Source organism: Malaclemys terrapin, chromosome 5 (genome assembly GCF_027887155.1).
Source record: "Malaclemys terrapin pileata isolate rMalTer1 chromosome 5, rMalTer1.hap1, whole genome shotgun sequence".
Classification (NCBI taxonomy): domain Eukaryota; kingdom Metazoa; phylum Chordata; order Testudines; family Emydidae; genus Malaclemys; species Malaclemys terrapin.
Window position 1 is genome coordinate 71,109,456 of NC_071509.1, and position 18,890 is coordinate 71,128,345.

The following is an 18,890-nucleotide window of genomic DNA, read 5'->3' on the forward strand; positions in this document are numbered from 1 at the left end:
TGTGCTGCTTTCTTGAAGTTCCATGAAGGTGACTACAAACCTTAAAGGCTCAAAAACTGGAAGGCAAGTAAAAGGGACCCCCTAAAAATATTAAATTTTTGACTTTTAGGATAACCTCATGATTCTTTGGGGTCTACACTGGAATTGACAGTACTGTCAAGAGAAAAAGGATACTGCTCCCCGTTCTACCCACTGTTTGTTTTGAATTTGTTCTTTGTTTTCTTCAACAATGCCATTTTAAATGTTTATAGTCTCCTTTTAAAAATGAAAATGGCTATCCTAAAACATTTTTTTTTAATTTTGGCTGAAAATAATGGTCTCTATTTTTAGATTTTGTTTCCTAACAATTCATATAAAAAACAGGCACTACTTCATTAGTAATCTGCAATTATAGAAGTAACTGACAGAGATCGGAATAAGATTTGTACACAAAGTCTTGATCTTTCCTAAACTCCTTTTGTGAATTTTAATGATTAATAAATTAACAATTCATAAGTATCACCTGAACACTAAACTACCTTTAAAAATCAGGCCCTTAAAATGCAGCTAGGTGCCTAATGTGATTTTTAAAAGGTGCCTATGTACTTTTGAAAACTCCACTAGGCACCTAACCATATTTGGTGGCTAAATAGCTTTAAAAATCTGGTCCTAGCACATTTAGCCTCATTACAGTAACTAGAACATGCTAGTCACTAGAGCAGAGGGGTGTTGGAACTAGGGTTGGAACTAGCAGCACCCCCAGTCTTGAAGTAGTTTCTATTATATACAGGGTTTACAGTTTTGTTCAATGGCTTTCAGCACCTCTGCTATAAAAGTTGTTCCAACGTCGCTGCTAGAGTTGAAGAAATAATTTGTACTTAAGAGGTGATCATGAGATGTACGGGGGAAAAGGGGGCACACCTCACAGTTACACTGACACCAGCAGTCAGGATTGCTTGTGTACTGCTTGCAATTTTTAAGATACGATTTTTATCTCCAGCATTGGACTGAATACATAGGAGAAGCAGAGTTTTAATTCATTCCCCCCTTCCAACGGCTACTTCCCTTAAAAAAATAAAATAAATAAAAAAATTGAAAGCAGCCACTATAATAGCTCTCACAGCCAAAGAAACAGAGAATGGTACAATAGCTGCCAAGTTAACAACTGGGAGATTGAAAATGTTTTAAATCTCTCTTCCTGAGGGAGCATATTTGTACACAAGAGCAAAAGAGTCAATGTTCAAACACAAACTATCTTTGAAAAAGGCATTTTAAAATCACTCGAGTTTTAACCAACCTCCTTTGAAAGCTAAATCTGTCTTTAAATTATGTTCAATGCTGCAGCACAGATGTTTAGCAGTTAGCATCCTTTTCCCACAAATTAACTATCTTCCCATTATACTGAATTTTCTGTGGCAGCCATTTAAGAACACAATGGGGACAGTAAAAAACCTGGTAAAATATGCATCTCCAAAATTATGAGACAAAGAACAAAGAATATTGCCGCAAAATATTCATTCAGTAACAATCTGATACTCATGTTTTTAAAATACAAAGACTTCAGTGAAACTTCAGGGTGTGAGTTTTCCAAAGACACTTCAATTGCCTTTAATTTTAAGGGGACAGCTCTAAATCAGAGCGAAAGCGAATTGGGTACATCTTTAAAAGTCAGATTTTTGGTTTCCACCAGTTCTGCTTGACTGGAAAAATTCATCAATTTTCCTGTCCCTTAGTTCCCCAGTATTTCACAATGCAGAAAGCTTGGCAATCAGAAATGGCTCTCCCACATTTGAATCACTAATTCTGTGGCACAAATGTTACTTGGAATCTGTTTGCATTTGTAGTAGCCCACTGAGGGTAAGAGCCTGTATAGCCTAGAGCACCTGATGGACTCTAATTGGAGTTTGTAATGCACAGAATATGCTTGCCAGCAACCATCTTTTTAGTTGCTTGTAACTGTGGCAAACTTTATATATTTGGTCTGTAATTTTCCACGCCAGGCATCTGCCTCAGGCTGCTTTTTTTAGTTTTAGCCAAAAAAGATTCAACTGTTTCAGAGATCAAAGCTAATGCAAATATGATAAAAGAACTCAATCCGATAAGGAGATGTATTATTTAGGGTGGATTCAGGGTGAATGCACTGCCAGTGTTCTCTGGAGAAGAGAAAGCTCTTCCCTTCAGTGGAAGGGAACAGTCTGTGAGCAAACAGAGAAACAGGATTGGAGAGGAGGGGGCAGCCAGAGGGATGGAGGGAAACCATGACAAAGAAACAGAGTAAGTGGAGAGGCTGAGGCAGAGCAGGACAGAGACAGGAAGGAGAAGGTCCCTTTAGTTTAAAACTGGCTGGTCAGGTCAGTCCATGCACGATGGGGTGTTCCTGAGCATCGGATTTGCTCGTCCCCCATCACTCGATCCATGTTATCCTGGATATCCAGAATGGAGAACCAAAGGTCCTTCAGATCTCATGGATCTGGTCTGATGTGCACCCTCCCACCCCAGCAAGCAGCACTGCAATCAAGTCTATCTCTTCAGGAAGAGATGAGATGCCTGAGACTCAAAGACTGACATGGGCATTAAAAAGCACCTAGTAAGATATTTAGGGAAAGGGGAGCCGGAAAGGGGAGCCTAAAACTAATAACCCATAATAGCCTGTACAAAGAGGTATAGATTTTTTTAAAATCTAGATTAGGTTTACTGTAGTATGCATAGTAGTAAGTTTAGTATGTGTGTATTCACTTTTTTATGTATATTCTTCGTATATTTAGCATTATTGTAGATATGTGGAATCCACTTCTGTTTGTTTTGGTTTAAATAAAATCCCCGCTTATGGAATATTGGTTCTTGACCTTATTCAATTTAGCAGTTTTATCGGTAGGGTTGCCAACTCTCCAGGATTCTCCTTGAGTCTCCAGGAATTATTAATCTTTAATTAGGGGTTATGTTATGTGATGAATCCTCCAGGAGTACTTCTAACTAAAATTGGCAACCCTATTGATCAGTGATCTGGAGGAAAACACCACCACAAAATCAGGGGTAGGGAGGGCAGTAAATAATAAGAAGGATAGGTCAGTGATACAGAGCAATATAGATTGTTTGGTAAGCTGGGTGCCAGCAAGCAGAGAGAGAGAGAGAGTCTATCCCATAGTTTCTGCTTACAGGATGGGAGACTCTATCCCAGGAAGTGTGGCCTACATTCCTAGGGAGAGAGAGAGAGTCTCTCCCTAGGAATGTAGGCCACACTTCCTGGGATAGAGTCTCCCATCCTTTAAGCAGAAACTATGAAAAATATTTGTGTGTGGAGCTAGACAATCAACTGAACATGAGCTTTCAGTGCAACACTATGGCCAACAGGATTAACTTCTCCCACCAGAATGGACACCCCTCACACAGTTATAACAGGGAGGAGCGGATTGAGCTCACAGGCTCTCATTAACTCCTTCCAGGCAATCACAGGGTTTGTATACTCCAAAACAGTGTCATTATTATACTTCATAATCAAATTTGTTCCCTTCCACCCCCAAGTTTTTTTTTTTTTTTAAAGCAAAGAAAATACCACAGAGAACTACTTTAGAAAATCATAACTAAGGTCGCAAAGTGAAGCACTTAAAAGTTAGGAAATGCCAGAATTAATGTCTGTGCAACCTTAATTCAGCCCTTGTGTGTATGCATTATGATACTGTCTGTAATTGCATGATCACACTTTTTCCCCTACAGGACTGCTGCATCCTTCAGTGTACACATAACGAGCAATTAATATTTTGTCTTCCTCCTATTTCTCAATGTGTGATCCTACACTTTATTTGCTGCATCCTTTTCAAACACGGTTTTAAATATAAATTTATCAATTTCCTCCTGGGGTTTTCTCTAACCCAGTAGTAGACAACCGCTTCCCGCAGCTCCCATTGGCCGGGAACAGCAACCACAGCCACTGGGAGCTGCGGGCAGCTGTGCCTGCGGACGGTCAACGTAAAACTGTCTCATGGCATGCCAGCGGATTACCCTGATGGGTCATGTGTGGCCCACGGGCTGCAGGTTGCCCACCACTGCTCTAACCTCTGCCGGATTCACAAACATCAATTTGTAGTCTAACAACATGCCTGTGAGGTGAGGAGATGGTATTATCCCCTTTTCACAGATAAGGAACTGAGGCTCAGAAAGATTAATGTCAAAGTATTCACCAATTTCGTATGCCCATACTGATGCCTACTACCTGATTTTTCAGGATTTCTTTGCATTATATAGCACTTCCTACGTTCAAAGCACATCACGTCCACTTCAGTTGCAGATCTGAATGCTCAGCACTTCTGCAAACCAAATCTCAGTGTCTCAAATAGGGCTCCCAGAAAATGAGCAACAATTAGAGACCATCAGGGCCGACCCTAGGGTGGTGTGGGGCCCGGAGCATAGGCGCTGAGTTTCTAACCTGCCGGGGGGTGTTCCCCCTCCAGCTCCGCCCAGGCCCTGACCCGACGCCACCGTTTTCCCCCAGGGTCTGACTCCTCCCCTGCATCTTCCCGCCCTTGCCCCAGCTCTTCCCTGCTCAGTTCCGCCCCCTCCCTCTGAGCATGCTGCACTCTCGCTCCTCTATCTTCCCCCCCCAGCGCCTCTTGATGCCATGAAACATTGGATCTGTGGTACGCACTGAGAGGTGCTGATTGGCGGGGCCTGCTGGCAGACAGGAGGTGCTGGGGCGTGGGGGGAATCCTCCTTGCCCCACTGCCCGTATGCACTCACCTCCCTGTTTGCCTCCTCACCTTGATTGCCCGCCTCATGATTTTATCAAGTGCGGGGCCTGGGGCGGTGGCCCCAATTCGCCCTATCCAAGGAATGGCTTTGGCGACCATCACTGAGAAGTTTGGTTTATGTGACTTGCCCAGCACCACAGAGGAACTGGCAGAGGCAGGATAGAATCTAGTTCTCCAGGGCAACATTCTACTGCTTTAATGGCAAGATTGTCCTTCCACTTCCTTCAACCCCCTGCTTCATTCACTGCACGCTTTCCAACTTCTGTAACAAATGAGGCAATAGTCTACACAAGCCTGATTCATCCAATCAGTCCTGTGCAGTGAGAGAGAGATCCCCCAGAAAACAAACTGTGATCATGCAATTAAAGACTATCATAATGCATATGCACAAGGGGGCTGAATTAAGGTTGCACATTTCTTAGCCTTTGATGTTAATGTACTCATGTTGCCACTCACCTGGATCACCTGCAGTGTTGGAACTTTTGGATGCACCACAGAGACCTTTGCCATGTGAGCTAATAGAGTGACTGATAACAGTAGTATGTTGTCATCCATTATGTGCAGCAGTACTAGAAAGGCATGGGACACTTGGCCAGTGCCTTCCACAAATATTTGCTGACCGAAATGGTGAGACACAGAAACTGTTAATTTCATTCTAGGCTCTGGAGAGGGCCATGCTCAAGTGGTTAGAGATTCTTCTGCCCTGTTCCCACCAATCTGTTCCAGTCCCAGACATCTCTCCCCACTCTTGGTTTCTCATCCAGTCTCAGCATGCTGCCTCCACTAGCCAGTTCTGATCTCCACTTATCAGGAGTCTCATACTTGTTCCAGTTCTCCCCCTTCCTGACTCCTCATCCAAACAGTCTTTCTCCATCCTTTGTCCTTCAGTTCCCCCCCATCCCCACTGGCTTCCAGTCTCGCTCCTCAGGCTCTTTGTCCAATTCCAGTGTCTCCCCTCCCTTACCTTGTCTCTTGGTCTCAGAGCCTTTGCCCAGCCTGTTAATTTCTCCCTCCCACTCCTTATCTCTCTCTCTCTCTCTCTCTCTCACACACACACACACACACACACACACACACACACACACACACACACCCCACCCTGATCCAGCTCTTGTCCCCTCTACATTTGAATCAGACAGCTTTTTCCTCTATGTTGCCTAGGCTCAAAAAACAATCAACCTATGAGTTATTCGGCATGGAAAATATAAGCCCAAACAGTTTGTTTGGCAGTGTTATAAGCAACTGAAAACAGGAACTTGTAAAGGGAAGTGTTGGGACAACCTTAATTATAGGTGGCAATACCTGCCCTGCCTAGAATACACCTCATATAATTTCACACCCCTGCACTCCACTAAATCGAATAGTAAAAATCAAATTTTTTTTTTTGGCAGAGCCAAACTGAGAATTTAGGTAAGCAAATTCGATACTGAGCAACTGCAACAGCCATTGACTTTAATGGGAGTCAAAAATACACAGCCCCTTTCATGAGGCATATGATATCTTGCAGGATTGGGATCAGTGTAAAAAACAAGATGAATTTTGCTAACAGGAAGATTAACATCCCTACTTAGAGGGTAATATTTCCAGTTTGATTCAGAAATGCCGATGTGGCATACTGATTACTACTCATCTGAACAGAACTATGCCATTGTACATTTTGTGCCTTTCACTGTTTGCTTTTTTAATGTAAATTAAGCAGGTTCCTCATCAAGACATGTCATCTGTTTCTTAGTTGAATTCCCAAAAGAGTTTAAATTAATAGGAACTATTCTTAGCTTAATGCTGATTTCTTATCGGAAATAAGTCATGACACCAGCTGCACTAAAATCAGTTTCTCTGATTAACCTTTTTTAGCAATTGTAATCTTTTGACTGCTTTGCTGAACTGCTTAGCAAAAAGGCAACAAAATTAGGCAGGAAAAAATTAGAAACTGTTAAAATGTCTATCAAAGATATTTATGTTTTGTTAAGTTTATCAGCAGGACTAACTTATCTCTGAACATACACCCTCCAATGCCATTCACAGGTATTTCAATTACAGGTATTAAAGTGCAAAAACAGAGATCCATGCCTTTCTCTGAATAGAAGTACTTGGCACAACTAGATGAAATAACACTGGTTTCACTAGGGCTGAACTCCGATAGCCACCATATTTTATTCAAAACATTGTTTTTCACCTTCCATCCTTTGCACAGCCCGGGCTTAGATCACTAGCAGCAACTGGCTACTTGGCCACTGCTGCTTTTATAGTCTTTAGCAGCAACAAGTTATTGGGGGAAAGTGTTTCCCCAACCATGTCAGACTCATCCCTCCCAGTTATCTGGACCAATATTCTTACTGTGCACTGCTTAGCTAGTCTATGAGCTGCCAGAACTTCATGCAGGCAAGGTCAGCCAGCTATAGTATTTCATACTTGCCACACAAGCCTAGGTATTTACTCCCTGGTGATCTGAGAAACACCTGTAGCAGAACCAGAAGAAGGGTTTCTTTCCAGGGATCAGCATTGGGGCAGGGTACTAATGGCCAACAATGGTTTATTCCTTGAATACCAGAGGGCTAGTACAAATGCAGTATGATGGTCTACCCTGAACATAAGTATGATCTGCCAATTCCTATTGTCATATATTCACTTCATATGCTCCACTCCTATTTCCTAGAACACTACAGGTGAATTAGAGCACAATTTTTGGCAAGTGGTGTTGCACCTCTCCAGTGGAACAGGTATCTGTGAGACATACACCTGGCCACCCAGGTACCCCAATTCCATAGTCAAGGGTGCAGCAGCGAGTGAAGCAGCAAGATGCTGGAGGGAGGCACACTCCCTGAGGTTTGGGAAATAAAAGGGAGTTCTGTGCCACTGCTTTTTTGCAGAGGGGAAGTTGTCTTCAGGATCATTTAAATCAGTGAATGTAAGTGATAGAACCCAACGTCTCTTAAAAGGGCAATAATTAACTGTATACTTTCTGCTTTAACTAACTGAATTAGACAGATTTACAAGAATACTTTGCAACAAAATAAAAGCCAGGGCATACCCAACGATCTTGAAAAAGAAGAAAATCTCCTAATACTGTCTCGCAACCCCATCTCTACCATCTCTTCAGTCATGTCTTCTATAAATTAGGCTTGCCAGGAAATACCCAAGGAGAATAGTTGAGTTACCTTCTGGCCAACAATATGGGTTCTGAAAGATGAGGGAAGAAAGCCAGTTCCAAACCCTTGCTGAGAATGCCCTGCCACCAGCCCACCTCATTGTGCCAGGAAATGCTTTTAGCTTAAGTGCTTTACAGGACCTCAAATGCCACAATCACTACAGTGCCAGAGAAAGGTGGTCTCTGAAACAGCTGGGACCCACACCATTCAAAGATTACAATCAAAACCTTAAACTTCAACAGGAAGTTGATCGATTGCTATCTGATCAGTGTTCTGAACAGTGCTCTGCAAGAAACTCCACTTAATAAGCAGGACATCATATTCGACACTACCTCCAACTTCCAAATGGCTTGATGACAGCCTACTATAGAATACACTCTAGTAATCTAACTTCAAGTTCACAAAAGGCACAGATAATACAGTAAGGCCTGTCTCTGAAAGGAAAGGCAGCAACCTCCTTTCTGGATGCCTAAGAACGATATCACTGAACCACCAGAAATCACGGGTAGGGCTTCGTGTTTGTCACAGAGGTCACGGATTCCATGACTTTCCGTGATTTCTTCAGTGGCCAATGTGGCTGACCCCAAGGCCAGGTGCTCAGGTATCCTTGGGGACAGCCACACCGGTTGCGGCTGGAGCGGCTCTGCAGCCAGATGTTCAGGCAGCCCGCACCCAACTGCACCGGCCGCTGCTGGCCCCAAGGATCACCCAAGCAGTGGTGGCCAGTGCTGATGCCTCCCCTTCCCTGCAGTAGTGGCTCCCTGCCCCAGTAGGCGCCCCAAGACAGGAACAGGTTATGGGGGTGTGATTTTTTATTTATTGCCCATGACCTGTCAAGGACTTACTAAAAATACCCATGACTAAATAATAGCCTTAATCATGGGAAAAGAACACAGAAAAATGCTTTTTTAAAAATCATGAATATCCATACCTGGGAAGCAATATGGAAAAATAAACATTTCACATACAGTTTAAGCCATTTGATATTTGCTGCTACCTGTAAATCCAGAGCCAACTAGATATCCAAGAATACCACACGGTAAACCACCTTCGCTTCTGTTTATATTTATAGGTCATGTGCCAGGAAATTTCAGTCACTATGTTGAGAATGGTGAACCATACACCATATTGTTTCAGAATTATACTTTTCCTGTCTGATTTAAATAGGATACTTATGTGGACTAACTTTCCAAGTGCACTTGGTTAACCAACAGCTATCAGCACAACCAGGCATCAGAAGTTATTATTCAGCTGGCATTGTCAAAACTCTGGCAGCTGATGAAAACACATTTAATTAGGACCAAGGCGGCCGAGACATTTGCTTATTCAGGGCATCATAGCCCAAGCCTTGGCTGTATTGAACTCTGCTTTGTTGCACTGATTGAAATAAGTTAAACCTACAACTGGTCTAGCCCCAGAGAAAAAGTAGCTCTGAAAAACCACACAAATACAGCACTAAATGAACAAAGTAGGACTCAAAGGAAAAGCCTGCTCAATGTCACGACTGGCCTGATATTTCTCAACACCAATCTCCGTACTTCCAGTATAGGACTTTCTCCAATTACATTGATACTCAACTCAAATACATGTAGTCACCTGAAACAAAGAACTAGATCCCTTGTTCTCCCAAAAGGGCCACATTCTGCTACGTCCTCAGAACCTGACCCTAGAACCTTTGAAAAGCAGCAGTTCTATTTAATATTTTACTTAATGTTGGTGCTGTAGATAAATTTTAGCAGAAAGAAGATCAAAAAGTGTTGTGAATCAACTTCTACGTTGATCACAGATGGAGAACTGTAGGCAGAAAAAGATGTAGTTCGGGGTCAGCAACCTTTCAGAAGTGGTGTGCCGAGTCTTCATTTAGTCACTCTAATTTAAGGTTTTGCGTGCCAGTAATACATTTAACATTTTTAGAAGGTCTCTTTCTATAAGTCTATAATATATAACTAAACTATTGTTGTATGTAAAGTAAATAAGGTTTTTAAAAAGCTTCATTTAAAATTAAATTAAAATGCAGAACCCCCCGGACCGGTGGCCAGGACCTGGGCAGTGTGAATGCCCCTGAAAAATCAGCTTGTGTGCCACCTTTGGTGTAGTTTCTTTTAAAAAAAAACACTATACATTTTGTAAGGTACAGTACAGGAGGAAGTTTTGGGTCAAGAACAGCATTATTCTTGTTGGAACGGAACTGTCCACTGGCAAGATCAATGGGACATTTTGCTGTTTCACAGAAGTGCGTTCAAGTTTTTAAATGACCATGTTGAATATAAGTGTAAATAGTGATGTGGGTTAATTATTGTTTACATATCATCTTTCATCCCAAAGATTCTCAAAGCATTTGTACAAACTATAGCCTTGATCCTGCAAGGAAAACCACTTAAGTGGATCCTAAACCCTAAGCTGAGCCCTCATTGGGGATTTTATAACCCTTGGATGAATGAGCCGGAGACAAATTAACTCTGACAACCCTTCTGCCTCTGCCAGGTACAAGGGATGGTGTCATGCACCTGGGCTCATCCTTGAGGTGGTGCTCCTTTCTGTTGATATAACATAGTGGAGAACGAATGGGGCCTTTGAGTGGATGTCTCCCTGGAGCTGAGGATGGAACAACAGCTCACTGGTGCACCAAGAGAAACTAACCCAATGGCTGAGGCCTTTCGTAGCCTTCCTCTTCACAGTGAGTATTCTAGAAAAGAGCAACAGACTGAATACTATTCTGGGACATGTCCTTCAAGAGAAAGCAGACACTGGAAATGCAGTCATTGATAGATGTTGATATGTTTCAGGAAGGAAAGGTCTTAAATCTTGGTGTCTTGGCTTCCGTTATAGTGCCAATACCTTGTATGTGGGGGTGGGTTCTAGACTAACATATTATATATATATATATATATATTTTAAATAAACTGCACCATGGGAAGAGCAAGCCAACACTGTAGGGGATTCAGGTCTGCTGCCATAAGTAATAAGGAGGAGTGGAGGCATCGTTGGGCCTGCTTTGCCCTTTATGTTTTCAGGTAAGTGGATACAAGGGGACATAGAATGCAGGCAACACCCCCAATAGACACTGCTGGCCAAAAGAATCCAATCTTGTGCTGCATATGGGTCACATGCGTGCAAAGAGTGGAATCTGTGTGGATAATCACTCAAAGAAGAAAGGTTAGTTTCTGAGGGGCTCAATCTCTGCAGGAGCCCTCAACTAACAGTATGTCTACATATCAGAGGGGTAGCCGTGTTAGTCTGAATCTGTAAAAAGCAACAGAGGGTCCTGTGGCACCTTTAAGACTAACAGAAGTGTTGGGAGCATAAGCTTTCGTGGATAAGAACCTCACTTCTTCAGATGCAAGACATTGCATCTGAAGAAGTGAGGTTCTTACCCACGAAAGCTTATGCTCCCAACACTTCTGTTAGTCTTAAAGGTGTCACAGGACCCTCTGCTAGTATGTCTACACTGCATTTTAAAACCTGTGGCAGCGAGTCTCAGATCCCAAGTCTACAGACTTGGGTTCGCGCTGTCGCTAAAAGCAGCAGTGTAAACATTGCAGCCTGCACTGCAGGTCAGGCTCTGAAACCCATCCCTCTCCATAGGCCCCACCTCCACCTCAGGCTGCAATGTTTACACTGCTGATTTTAGCACTGTAGTGCAAGCCCAAGTCTGTAGATCTGGGCTTAGACCGGGTAGATGTACCCCAGTTCTCACTAGAGTCCACTGCTCATCAAGACCTCATCACATCAGAGCCTGTCTCTTTTTCCTCCAGCTCAGAGCCATCCCACACCGGCACCCTTCTTGGATATTATCCCTGCTCACAGATGTGACCTTGGAATATGGTAATGAGACCTTGAGAATGTGAGCATACCACAAATGGACCCCAGCAGCTCAAAGAGGCCCCACTGATTTTAAAGGGGCAGTCCTGTTGAGGAATCGAACCAAATTCAGAATTTATAGGCCAAGGCATTTAAAAGATAGGACGCCAAAAAGATGGGCTAGAATATTGTATATCAATTTATATACATCGGTCATGTCTTGCAAATGTCTTGTCTATTTAACCCCAAATTATCCCAGTTTTCCTCCTGGATAGAGAGCCACAAGTGCATAATTACAGGCACATTGGTTTTGTTTCAGTGAAACTAGAAGAGGGTCAAAATTTGGCTTTAGAACAAAACTTGTAACAATAACTTTAATCACAGCTAGACTAGCATCTCTCCATAATTAGATTTATGAAATTAACATCCCCCATACCTTGGAAACTGTGAGCTTTAGAGATAAACAGTGAAGCTGAATTTTAAAAAGACTTCATTTATGTTTTTCAATGTAGTGAGCTGTGACTGACATTTCTGAAATCTCAGGAGAAGTCTTTTCATTGCTGCTATTTTCATGTCTTCAGATTGAGAGGATTATTCCCTAGATAATTTTAACCAGAAGTAGATTTCAGATAAATTTTGTTCTGGTAGTAAGAAGAAAAATAATACAGTATGTCCCAAAAGAGTGCATTCAGAGTGTCTTGCACTCCAACTTTTCACCTGCTTTATTATATTGTGACTGTCAAAGGAAAGATTTCATTAAAAGTTAATTTTAATCTAATGAATAATAATGAACTCTGTTTAGACAGTGCCTGCCAAAGATGACTGTCTAAGAAATCTTGCAGTGATTGCTACAGCAAGGAAGCTAAAGCCATAAACACATCAATATATTTTAATTAATTATTATTGACAATAAGAAAAGATATTAGAATTTTATTTAACTGCTACTGACATTCTCCTGGAGTTAAGCATGAAGATTAGGATGATGACTCTTGGATGGTACAATTACATTACAGTTTCATAATTTCTCAGTTGACATTATACTACAGACTATTATGATTATTAGTATTCATGCGATGCCACAGTTGTGCATGGCTCTTTACAGACAGTTTAGTACTCCAGTTCCTTGGATAGGAATTGGTAATATTGTAATTAGTCATAATACACCAACGGATCAGTGACATGCTGCCAAAATATCAAGTGGGTTGTTAAAAAAAATTTCCACCTCAGTTAGCAAACACATGACATTCCTCAGGAAGATACAGCCCCACCAACAAAAACCCCACAAAAATAAAAATACTTTTAATTGCATTGATTTTTTTGCACTTTTCTTTGAAGCATCTGGTACTCTGTCACTGTCAGAGATTGAATACTGGATGAGAATGAACACTTGTCCAACCTGGTATGTCAATTGCATATTTTCCTGTAACAACTTTACATGCTCCACTCCTATTCACTTAAAACATACATGGGGAGATTAGAGGATATATTTTTTTAGAAGCAGTGTTGCATTTGATAAAAAAAAGTCAGTGGAATTATAAAATTAAGCATGTTTAAATGCTTTACTGGATTGCAGTGAGTGCTCAGAACCTTGCAAGATCAGTTACTGAGCCCAACAACACTGTCAATTAGAGTAAGCTGTAATGGTACTTTCTGGGACATGGACACTGAACACTAGCAACTTGATTCAGACAACAAAACTAATTTCACAGAAGTCAAACTGCCACAGCATACCAACTTTCAATCACTGTTCTGATAAGTGCAGGATTTGACTATTGCTCCTCACCTTTTGATAGGGTTACTGACCTAGTAGATATAGGGGAAGCAGTGGAAGAGATCTCGATTTTAATAAGGTTTTTGTCACAGTCCCACATGACACTCTTATAAGCCAACTAGAGAAATGCGGCCTAGATGAAATTACTATAAGTGGGTGCACAATTGGTTGACAGACCATACTCAGAGTAGTTCATTATCAATGGTTCACTTTCAAACTGGGATGGTGTATCTAATAGGGATTCACAGGTGTCAGTCCTGGGTCTGGTACTATTACATATTTTCATTGATGAGTTGGATAAAATGCTTATCAAATTTCAAAATTTGCAGAGGACACCAAACTGGGAAGAATTGCAAGCACTTTGGAGGACAGGATTAGAATTCAAAACCTTGACAAAATTGGAGAATTGATCTAAAAAATCAACAAGATGAAATTCAATAAAGACAAGTACAAAGTAACATATTTAGGAAGGAAAAAAACAAATGCACACCTACAAGATGGGGAATAACTGGCTAGGTGGTACTATTGCTGAGAAGTATCTTGGGGTTAGATTCACAAATTGCATGAATCAAAAACAACATGATGTAGTTCCAAAATAAATAAATGTCTAATATTCTGGGCTGTATTAACAAGAATGTTGTAAATAAGACATGGGATGGAATTATTCCATTCCACTTGGCTCTGGTGAGGCCTCAGCTGGAGTATTGTGTCCAATCCTGTATACAAGACTTTAGGAAAGATGTGAACAAATTGGAGATTGTCCAGAGGAGAGCAACAAAAATGTTTTAAAAACCTGACCTATGAGGAAAGGTTAAAAAACTGGGCATATTTAGTCTTGAGTAAAGCGGTGAGACTTGATAGCCTTCAAAATATGTTAAGGGCTGTTATAAAGAGAATGCTGATCAACCATACTCCATGTCCACTGAAAGTAGGGCAAGTAGTAATGGCTTAATCTGCAACAAGGGAGATTTAGGTAAACTATTAGGACAAAACTTTCTAACACTAAGAGCAGTTAAGCTTTGGAATAGACCTCCAAAAGAGAGGCTGTGCAATCCCTGTCTTTGGAGGTTTTTAAGAACAGGTTGGACAAAACACCTGTTGGAGATGGACTAGATTTACTTGGTCTTGCCTTATCACAGGGAGCTGGACATGACTTGGAGAACCTGTCCAGTCTTAAATTTCTGTGATTCTAGTACTCCTTTTAATGTAATCCCTTTCATATAGGGTAGTTATAACTTATATTAAGCAACAAAAAAGTGGTAAATTGAAGCATATTCCTGTGTTTATGAATGGGAGGAGCACTTCAAGGAATAACACTGATATTTTTCCTCCATTTGTGGCATATAGCCATATGAAGAGGGATATCACACTATTAGATCTCTTTGTGACCTGAAGGCCAGAGTAAATGAGACAGACTAACATAGTAGGCTTAGAATTTATTTGGATTCATTTGTGCCCAATATAACCTTGAGGTTCTTGATACTGGGTGAGAACTGACCTTCCAACAACAATGATTTTGGAACAGTCTAAGTAAAGCATCATCTTCTTTTTGGGGGAAACCATAGCTTCTAGTCTATTTAGTTATGATATCAAGACTGGTTTCAAAAAAAGAACAGAATAAATTATTTTCACTTATAGCTAGCATGATAAAGACGCAACTACTATATAAGGGCTAGTAAAACTTGTTTTTCTTTTCACCTACCTATTCTGCCAATCAAGGTTTTATTTCTACTTGGTTGATCATCTCAACTTGAAATCTCACGTCCTGATGAGATAGTGCAGTTAGATCTGAGCAAACCTCAGAAAGCTAGCATCAGCAAATGGAAAAATGCCTCATTGGAAAAACAAGTGAGAGATTTACATTTACTTTGAGCACCATACCTGTACGCATAGCATCTTTCTGAATACTTTCATAGTTATGCCAGTCCTTTCTTTTCAAGCCATCCGTCCAGGCATAGAGCTGTCCATCTCCCAGGCCCAGTGGAAATGTCTGTAGACAAGGAGGAGCATGATTTTTATTATTAAAGCATAGAGGCATTTATGATCTAATACAGGAATTGCGGCATCCTTTCAACTGAAAGGAAATATAAAATTGGTTTCTAACAAGTTTAATTCTGTACCAGGTATTGTACAACAATGCATCTGTAAAGGAGATTAAATATTTTGTAGTGCTGATTTTTGAGTCTGCCATTCTTGTCTGCAAGGTATTTGGCTAATACAAGGCACATATTGAACCCCACATGCAGTATATCAAGTCTAGCTGGACCTGAAAATTCAGCAAGAAAGCGACAATTTCTTTCTTGACTAAATGACTAATAGCCACAGAACAACAGTAAAACTGTACCACTGCTTCAACCTTGTATTTCTCACTCCCATGGATTTTTCATAGCAAGAGGGTATTGTAAAGGGAAGGAGGATGATTCACTGAAAGCGAGCAGTTTACAAAACACCCAGGATACACACAACACCTCCCAACCCCGTAAACTCAAGAGCTGTCCAGCAATTTAATCATTGCTCACAACGGGAGATGTAAGTGCTCAGCACACCTCAATGGGGCTCTTAAACGCAAACTATTGGTACACAGAAAAGGATCACATTCTTGGGTCTATTCCAGCCCCTTTGCTTTGCTCCACTAATGCAAAAGGCAGGTAAAGCCAGTAGATCTGGCCCTGGTATAGTGGGAACAAGAGACGGGGCAAGAGGCACTGCTGGCATATTGGCCTTACATAGTCCAGCCCCCAGTTTGTTGGGAGAGGATATTTCTATGCTATGGCTATTCTCAGCTGTCAGGCCAGTGCCTTGGGACCATAGGAAGCTAGGTGTATTTTAAATTAGAACAATTTAGGGCTCCTTTAATTTATGCTGGAGGTCAGTTGGCCAGCCTCAGAATTGTGAAGCTTCAAAAAAGGTGGCATAAAGTCTCCTTTTCACTGCCTCAGGACCCTGCCCAAGCACAGTTAATTGGCCCCACTTTCAGGGCCAATATATTTAACAGTAGCAAATGCTATAACCTTTCAAGTTAGTCATTAGAAATAGTTATGAGTTAAGTTGTCACCACAGGACACAATTGTGCCATTGGTTACAAACATGCTATTCCTATTGATTGCAGAGAGTGACATAGCTAAAGGGCAGAATTTGTCTCAGAATGTACACTGGTTAGCAGCACATTTCCACTGCGTTTAATCACATGCACACAAAACCTTGATCCTTTTTTCAGTTTTGAATATTATTTCACCCACATAGTAAAACTTTTTTTTTTTTTTTTTTTTGCTTTAAAAGGATCAAATGGTAAACTGACAGGAAATGCTTCCAAAATCTTCAGAAAAAGATTTTAGTACCCCCACTAGGCCTGACTTGTAACTGACACACCCAGGGCAGGTCTACACTACGGGGCTAAATCGACTTAAGTTACACAAGTCCAGCTATGTGAATAACGTAGCTGACTTATTGCAGTGTCTACAACGTGCTGGGTTTATGGGAGAAACTCTCCTGTCGACTTCACCGGAATGAGCAGCAAAAGGTGAGTATCAGGGTTGATGGGAAAGCGACTGGCGGTTGATTTAGTGGGTCTAGTGAAGACACACTAAAAAAATCAACTCCCAGTGGATCAATCGCTGTGCATCGATACCTCAGTAAGTGGAGACAAACCCCCAGAGACAGGTCTCATCTGGAATAGGTAGATCGCGCATGACAGTTTCCACAGGGACTATATAAAATCTAGTCATAAGATTACCATCCTGCATCTTAACCCCTGGACCATACTGCCTTGTCCACTATGCGATCTCCTACCCATTGAACCATAACATACTCCCCATCCTCTCTTCCTTGGATAACAGAGCTGGAATTTCTATATAGCCCTTTCCACTTTCAGTTAGAAGCCAAGTTTCCACCTTACTTCCCCCCTGCCCCCAGATTACTGAGGTCCTTAGGCTCAGCCACACCCCCTCTGCCTGAGGGAACAGAACGGTTAACAGTTTTCATGCTCTCTGCCTAAATACAGTCAGAGAGAATAGAACACCAGTCAGCACATGATGTGGAAACTAGCCCGAGCAATGTTCCCTGCCACTGTCAAGGTTCTCTTGCAGGTAATAAGTGTGGAAGCGGTACAGATAAATGGTGCCAACATGCATGAGCCAGTTTTGAGCCCTGCTTCCACAATATATTTCACCTGCCTCAAACAGTAAAATATTTTTTTTGTCTATGACTCTTTTTGGAAAAGGCTCTTAAAAATGAAATGATAAAGTATCATTAAATAAAAGTAGTAGACCGTAAATAAAATCCAAATCTGACAGACTGTATGGCACTGAAAAGGCAATTTTAAATGCTACTGGAGAATTTTTCCAAACCCTTAATTTAAGAAAAACTTGCTCAGAAATTATGAAGACATGGAAATGCAAGCAAGGTGGAATATTATATGTGTTTACTGCTATCTACCAGATATGAAAACTGCCACTTAAATTGTATGTAAAAAGTGGGTCTGTTCTGTTAATTGCAGCTTCAAGCCAAAAAGTTATGCAAAATGGAAAGCATATTCATATTTATGCACCTTACAAATGTTTTCAAGTGTGCAGCAATGGAAACAAAGATCTGCTTGAAAGGCAACCCTAGGGAAGCAACATTTGATCAGCATTTCACTGAACAACACTGCAACCATTCCAAAATCTTATATTGCACTAAAAATGATTATTAATCTCATCTGTTTAAAGTATATGAACTGAATGAACACAGGACTCAGTCCTCTTCCATTAATGATGTAGACACTTAGTGTTACTGGCAGCGCAAACATGGGTGATACTCAATGGTTTTGCAGTACAAGACTACAGCAATTCCAGCTTCTTACATATAACAGGGGGGTGGAAGGAAAAAAAGTAGGACAGCTGCATGCATTAGCTCAGTGATGTTTGATTGCTTTGTTTTTATGTCAGAAATGTGCATAAACATTTTGGCAATCAGATTTAGATCTGTCAGTCATGCTTATTTGATTTTCCTTGATTGTTTGAAATACTGTATTTTCTGACGACAGGAAACTAATACTCAAATTCATAGAGTATCAACTATCTCTAAATACTGCAGTAGTTTCAACTGTCCCAAGAGTACCTATTAATAGACTGAAAACTGAGTCGAGGAGGGTAAGGAAAATCTCTGCCACAGAAGGAATTCACTACTTTATCCACATTTCTATTATGTATCAGAGGGGTAGCCGTGTTAGTCTGAATCTGTAAAAAGCAACAGAGGGTCCTGTGGCACCTTTGAGACTAACAGAAGTACTGGGAGCATAAGCTTTCGTGGGTAAGAACCTCACTTCTTCAGATGCAAGTAATGGAAATCTCCAGAGGCAGGTATATATCAGTGTGGAGATAACGAGGTTAGTTCAATCAGGGAGGGTGAGGTGCTCTGCTAGCAGTTGAGGTGTGAACACCAAGGGAGGAGAAACTGTTTCTGTAG

At 41.2% G+C, this 18,890-nt stretch overlaps 1 protein-coding gene across 1 annotated transcript in view; it reads right to left on the minus strand.

Moving 5' to 3' along the window:
- Nucleotides 1–18,890, minus strand: part of GALNTL6 (polypeptide N-acetylgalactosaminyltransferase like 6) — a 911,072-nt gene that overhangs the window by 533,630 nt on the left and 358,552 nt on the right. Inside the window, exon 3 of the mRNA XM_054028868.1 lies at nucleotides 15,327–15,435. Within this exon, the coding sequence (XP_053884843.1) occupies nucleotides 15,327–15,435 (109 nt within the window). The remainder of the gene's footprint in view (nucleotides 1–15,326; nucleotides 15,436–18,890) is intronic.